This window comes from Octopus sinensis, linkage group LG16 (genome assembly GCF_006345805.1).
Source record: "Octopus sinensis linkage group LG16, ASM634580v1, whole genome shotgun sequence".
Lineage (NCBI taxonomy): Eukaryota > Metazoa > Mollusca > Cephalopoda > Octopoda > Octopodidae > Octopus > Octopus sinensis.
The window spans coordinates 41119187-41126686 of NC_043012.1; the positions used below are offsets into that span (position 1 = coordinate 41119187).

The 7500-nt window shown below is 34.5% G+C and overlaps 1 protein-coding gene across 1 annotated transcript in view; it reads left to right on the forward strand.

The window, feature by feature from the left end:
• LOC115220538 (short transient receptor potential channel 7) overlaps nt 1–7500 on the forward strand; it is a 116327-nt gene that overhangs the window by 82904 nt on the left and 25923 nt on the right. Inside the window, exon 7 of the mRNA XM_029790682.2 lies at nt 110–138. Within this exon, the coding sequence (XP_029646542.2) occupies nt 110–138 (29 nt within the window). The remainder of the gene's footprint in view (nt 1–109; nt 139–7500) is intronic.

Below are 7500 nucleotides of genomic sequence, written 5' to 3' on the forward strand. Positions count from 1 at the left end.
TTTGTTCACATTCTATTCACTCACTAAAGATATATAATATTTCATTTTTTTAAATTCTCATTTTCAATTGATTTCTGATAAATTGTATGGATTGCGATGTTAATTTCAGATAAATCAGAAAGGGGATTATACCAACGGGTAAGTCTTTCTTCTGATGTCAAAAAATGGAATAAAAGGAGAATCTAAACCGTTTACCTTTCTCTTCTCTCTCTTTCTTTCTCTCTCTGTGTTCCTTTAAGTCTCTCTTTCTCATACTCACGCATAAAGACACATACACACACGCAAGTGCGCATGCAGACGTACATACACACACACACTCACGTGTGCATATATATATATATATATATATATATATATATGGGGGTGGGTGCGTGTGTTATGGTGTTTCTAGAGCCAGAAATATATGCGCACCTGGCAGAAATGCTTTTTGTGCGATGAGTTTATCATTGAATGGGTGATTGCTAATCTGACATCAAATGCAGAATGAAATGGGAAGATTAACACATTCCATTCCATTGTATTATTCTGTTAAAATCAGTCTACCTGTCCAACGTTAGTGAACAGGTAACCAGAAACATCAGCAGACACAAACGTGCATGCTCCTCAATCAAAGCTACATGTGATTGCTCAAAGATTACTAAACGGGATACTAACATGTAGCAGCTCTCAGGAAAACTTTTAAGAGCAATAGGAAGCTATAACAGAACATCTCACCTCAACTTGGCATATAATATTGAGGCTAGGATTATTGATGTATTTAACTTTTCTCTTATCAATGACATCGACATAATTTTCTCGAGAGAGCAGCAGCTATTCAACGTGAACAAAATAAAAGTAAGCTATAGCTGCGTATTGCTTAGGGTCAATGTCATCAAGGTCCATCCTAGCCTGAAAGCAAAACACAAGAAATACAGACACACAAACATAACATACTAACATGCATTCACACATATGCATATACATACGCACACACACACACACACACACACACACACACACACACACACACTTACATACACATATGTATGTGTGCGTATATGAATGTACGGATGTATTTCGTGCTACAAGACTCGTGACAAAATCCTTCTGAACATTTAAAATCAACTTCGTGCGCACATGTGTGTATATGCGAGCGCGTGTATGTGACTATGTGTTTGAGTGTTTGCAGACGTGTTTATATATGCGTGTGTATGTGTGTTCATGTGTGTATGTGCCCATATGGGTGTGTGTAAGTGACTGATAGACACTGGCTATGAATCAATGCAGGCTTGTTACACTTAACGCGGAAGATCGCAAGCATAAATTAAAACAATCACAAATCACAAAGCAATGAAAATAACCTCCAAACAAATTCAATCTAATAGAAAATTTTTTTTTTCTAATTAAAGAATACCATCTTACCCTAACCCAGTGTCTTTATCAAACGAGTACTAAATAAATTACAGATTAATTTTCACTGGCAAACTTTCCTTGAACAAGTGTCGAAACATCTTTAATGGGATTACGGTAATCCTCTGTTCTGGAAATACAAAACCCAACTACTTTCTTGACGTTCTTTTTACAATGAAATAATTTTCGTTTTCATTAAGAAGTCTTGTTAGAACATTTTAGGATGAATTCAATCCATACATTGAATAGAACCGATGAGAAACATTCTTCGTTGTAAATTGTAGAGCTTTGGTTAACCTATCAACGCATGAACCAATATGTCCCTGTTCTATGGTCTTCATCTTGTAGCGTGTGTCCCACCTCCCGCCATCCAATGTAAATGTGATGATTGAACGGTATATGATTTCGCCAATCATATACCGCTGTCTCCTTAAAATCAGGTGCTGAAGCAATGGATTACCAACCTTTGCGTTCAGTAGCAGACACTGATCTCTACATGCGTGCGTGTTTCGAGTGCAGACCTCGTGTATGGCACAACTTGCTTCTTTCCTTGACGTCTCCTGAAATACCTGAGACAAGCGTTATCATCAAGAAGAAGTCAATCCTTGGCACTCCGCAGATCCATTTGCTTTCGCTGTATGTCTTCCCACAAATGCTTCAAAACGTAGAACTCTCGATTGACAGTCTCTGTCGAAATCTCAATGCACAACACCGTGGACGTCGAAAGGAACGATGAGAATGCGGGTCTGTCGCCCGCTTTTGAAACAGACTTCCGTCGTCCATAAATAAATGCTGCGTTGCAGACCTAAGAACAATGGTGACTTGAATTCCAATTTAAAACAAAATCACTTTGTGTTCAAACAATATAAAGCATAATCATCCATTTATCTATCTTGATTTGGCTTTTATTCACTTATAAATTTGTTCCGATATTAAAATACTTTGCTTCGAGATTATTTTGATTTTTACTTAGAAGTAGTTCGATGTCTGCAAAAATAATGTGGACGGGTAACACGTTTCTGTGGGGATTAGTTCTGGTCGGGGAATAATGGGAAGAACGAGGGAGAAGTTTAGAAGACAAGACAGGGTAGTATGGTGGGAAGGGAGTAGAGTAGTGTTTCGTATAATGATGGGTGGCGGGAAAGCGGGTATAATTAAAAGGGTTGCGGTCCTTTGTAATGCCAGGGGAGGGAAGAACTGAATTTGTTCATCTGTGAGTCAGTTTTTGCAGTGGGTTGCTCAGGGAACTTTTGCTAAACATCTAAAGGTCTTTCTTTTAAATACGGCGTCGAATATTCGAGAGGGTAAGCAGCTTCAGCCCACCCACATAAGTTAGGGGATTGGACGTGACACATAATACATGTATTTTGTCTGTGTGTGCTCGTGTGTACGTGCGTATATGTGTGTCTGTGTGTGTGTGTGCGCGCGCGCACGCGTGTGTATATGTGTGTGTATAAGTGTGTTCGTGTGTGTGTGGGTGTGTGCTTGTGTCGTGTGCGTAAGAGTGTATGTGTGTGTGTAAGTGTGTGTGTACGTGTGTACGTATGTGTGTATGTGTGTATATGGGTGGGTGTGAGCGAGTGCCCAGCAACATCTCCGTCAATATGTCCGAGCTGCCCTCTAGTGTAAGTCTCGTTGAACTTTGCAGAGGGTTGGTTAAAGATGGCCACAACATCTGCAGAATGAATTCAGAGACAAGCATTAAAGGTCAAGTATATCTCCTACAAATAAAACACACCACCTGTAATCAACGACCTCACGGATAGTGATACAGTACGCTCTCCATTCGGCTCCCTTTGCCGCCCACGTTTTTCTTATCATCCACGTAGTGCCTTCCTCAACACACGCTAGGTTTCACACATCGGTGCCCGAAAATGCCCAAACCGCCCTTTTACTTTCATCCAGCTGTCAACATGTGACTATTTAAGAACAATATAAACCACACAGTTTTCGCTAGTCTTGGAGGACTTTTGAAGTGCCTACGGACATCGCCCCTCATTTCAGAAGAAACCATTAAAAATATAAATCAATACAAAACTTATGTTATTATCGACTCTTTACAGTGGAATTAAATTTTTAATAACAGTGGCACTATGGTTAGGTTTACCGAATTCATATATATATATATATATATATATATATATATATATATGTGTGTGTGTGTGGTGTGTGTGTGTGTGTGTGTGTGTATGTATATATATGATTCTTTTATTTTTTATTCTTGTATTAGTTTCAGTCATTTGACTGCGGTCATGCTTGAGTACCACCTTTAGTCGAACAAATAGACCCCAGGACTTATACTTTGTAAGTCTAGTACTTATTCTATCGGTCTCTTTTGCCGAACTACAACTACAAAGTTACGGGGACGAATATATGTGTGTGTATATATATATATTACAGGCTCAGTGGTTAGAGCGTCGAGCTTACGATCGTGAGGTTGTGAGCTCGAATCCCGGACCGGGCTGCGTGTTGTGTTCTTGAGCAAGGCACTTTATTTTACGTTGCTCCAGTTCACTCAGCTGTAGAAATGAGTTGCGACGTCACAGGTGCCAAGCTGTATCGACCTTTGTCTTTCCCTTGGATAACACTGGTGGCGTGGAGAGGGGAGGCTGGTATGCATGGGCGACTGCTGGTCTCCCATTAAACAAGCTTGCCCGGACTTGTGTCTAGGAGGGTAACTTTCTAGATGCAATCCCATGGTCATTCATAACCGAAGGGGGTCTTAATCAATCATTATATCTCTCTATAATATACATTATCTCTCTCTCTATATATATATGTTATATCTATATATATGTTATATATATATATATATATATATATATATATATATATATATATATAATATATATATATATATATATATATATATATATATATATAATATATATATACATACTTATACATATATATATTACAGCATACCAATATATCTAACTATATATAATATTATTATATTATATATCTCTATATTTCTATCTCTCTACCTGTCTGTCTGTCTGTCTTTCTCTCTCTCTCTCTATCTATCTATCTATATATATCAATCTATACCCCGCTATCTCTCTATATATGTATATGTATATTGTATATATTTGTATGTATGTAATGTATGCATGTATGTATGTATATATGCACATATATATATATATATATATATATATATATATAATATATATATATATATATATACATAAATACATACTTACATTAATACATCCATATATATATATATATATATATATATATATATATATATATATATATATATATATATATATATATATGTATATATATATAAATATTTCTATAGATATATATATATCTTCTGATGTTTTTGGAAGAGGAACGGATATTTTTAAGTTGTGCGTATTTTTTGATATTCATCTGTTGCAGTATCCATTGGCTGCGCCTTTTATATCCTGATGCAGCGATATAGAATATATTGTTTTACTTTGGAGGGATGTTCTATGCATCTCGTGAAAACGAATATTTCTCAAATGCTTCATACCAGGAAAGATGTTTATACAAAGACACGAAACCATTCCTTTATTGCAGAAACCGTTTTATTATCCACCATGATTCCTGCATATAAAATTGGACCCCGACTCTTTATCTGTATAAGCAAGCTTTCCGATCTAAGCATACATTCCGTCCATCCGATCTGTATAGTTGAGCATTGTTTGACTGTAGTGAGACTATTTTAACAGAATGGTTCTTCTGTTAGATGGAATGATATGAAGATGAAATGGTACCAGACATATTTTATCTCTTTTCTCTTCACTTCTTTCTTTCTCCTCTCTCCTCTCCCTCTCATACACATATACATATTGCCATATTGATCGTACCGTACAACAAGTAACTAAATTATTTAGCTTTTCGTTTTGGTGGAATTATCATCACAATTTACTAGTATATTTGATGGAAATATGAACATTTTTCTGGATATTTTTTCTACTTTCTGATGGCTATCCATTTTTTGCCCATATTTTGTGAAGTCTTTGAAAATATTTCTGCTACTTTGAAATGAAAGAAAAGCTTATTGAGAATTCATAAATGAAACTTAACAATTATATCTGCTACTTTGTCGTGTTCTTTTTCGTACTTTTATCTTTATTCATATAATTCTAAAACCGTACTTTAGTTATCTATAAGGCTCCGCTAGATAATACAGATAGATAAACCGAAGTAGACAGACAGATTTCTGTAAATATTACATTAGAGATTGCTGATATTTTATTTATCAAGGGTGATTTTAAAAAGTTTTGTGCTTCATGTATCTAGAAACTTGTTTACCAAAGTATCAATTGGCGCTTAAAATTAAATTTAAAAATAAATTCTTTTTTTAAATGTTGCTTATAATAAGATTAGAATTTCTTTCAAAATCCCATAACGCACAAGATTACTAATAGGTATCATGTTAATAGAGTCACATTTTATATTTGATAGAAAAATTAAAAGATAGAGAAGATTGGGGCTTGTCACATGAGAAGTATAGATTATTCTGGAGATGTAACTTATAAATATGTTGGGTATCTCTGTTTAGAAACAATATTTTGTCTATTGGTTTGGCATTAATTATTTTTGATTTTAAATAATCATTTGTGTTCTTAATTGTTATTTTCTATAGGACACATTTATAAAATTTAGGTTTGATAATACACGCTTATCTGTTTTAAGAAATGTTTGATAGTAAAACATTTAATAAATCTTTCTAAGAGGTCTTGCATGATTCGAAGTCTTTTGTCGGTATCTTTCGATTTGTTACGAAATCGGATTAACCAATTGGATTAATGATTCACATAGCATTTTCCTTGTCTCTATAAGGACGTCAATCTTGAATCTTTCCTTCATTCTTATGATGTTTGTGTTTTCTCAAGTTAAAATGTTCCCTCAATTATTGTAACATTATAGTTCGAAAAAGATTGTAAAAGGGTTTTCCACTTTCAAAAGACGAAGACTTTTTATTGTACTCGGCGTTAGAATTTTAATTTGACGTAAATTCTGTAAATTTAAACTGACAACCATTCATGCAATGATTCAGAATATATGGTGTATAAACAATAATTAGACTGTTAATTATTACTGAACTTATTAGAGGAACTGAGCAACGCAAAGCAAAACTCGTATCAGAAATATTTAAGAATGACTGTGAAAGAAAAAAAGCGGAATAATGTTTCCCAAAGGTTTCCTTTCCCCGCCAAAGAGTCGATATACAAATATTTATTGGGGCTTACAGGCCGAATCAATCGTTTTGAGGCAAGATGTAGAGAGTCCATTTCTTTAACAGTTAATTTACATATTCTTGAGCGTGTCTCTTTATTGATAACTGAATTCAAAGCGATATCGAAAAACGTGTTTACTAATAGGATGTAGAATAAATTTACGAAATAAAAGAAATTTAAAACTGTAGCTTATGCTGTTAAGGCCTCCATATCTACAGAACCACTCGAATCCCTATTATTAACAAATAATTGTAGATATTTATCTTGAATCAAATTCTTACCAATAGAGGATAGTGAAACCTCAGTTTTCAGTATCAGGGGAAGGTTTTCTATTAAGAAGCTAAATTGAAGTAAAGTTAAATTGTCAAAGTTAATTAGTCGATGCAAGATAAATTGTCTCAATGAGAATAAATTATAGGCAGAAAATCTCCAAATTACACGCGATTTCTGTATTATAGTATAGTTTCATCATGTCAGCAGAATTGTCATAATAAGCACAAATTTATTTAATTCGGTTAATAAAACTTATTTGAGTTGAATGGAAATTGTTAGATAGAAGCAACAAACTTTCTACAATCTATGTACATTTTGCGTTGCAGTTGGAACTGCACGCCAACATCTTCATGTTGTTACGCGAAAATATTTTCTTGTGATGCATGAAAAAAGTGCAAATTATTTACATTGTAACGAAATTTCTGAAGTTCTGAACTGCTTCTGGCATAAAAATCCCAATATGGCACCGTTTGGTAAATATTTTCTAAAAGCAACAGTATTTTCTAAATTACGAATATTTGATAGTGATCTTCTATGAGTGATTACCAGACACTGAAATTGTAATTAACACCTTGTGCAATTTCTTTCCGAAGAGAATTGAGTGTGAAGCAAAGTT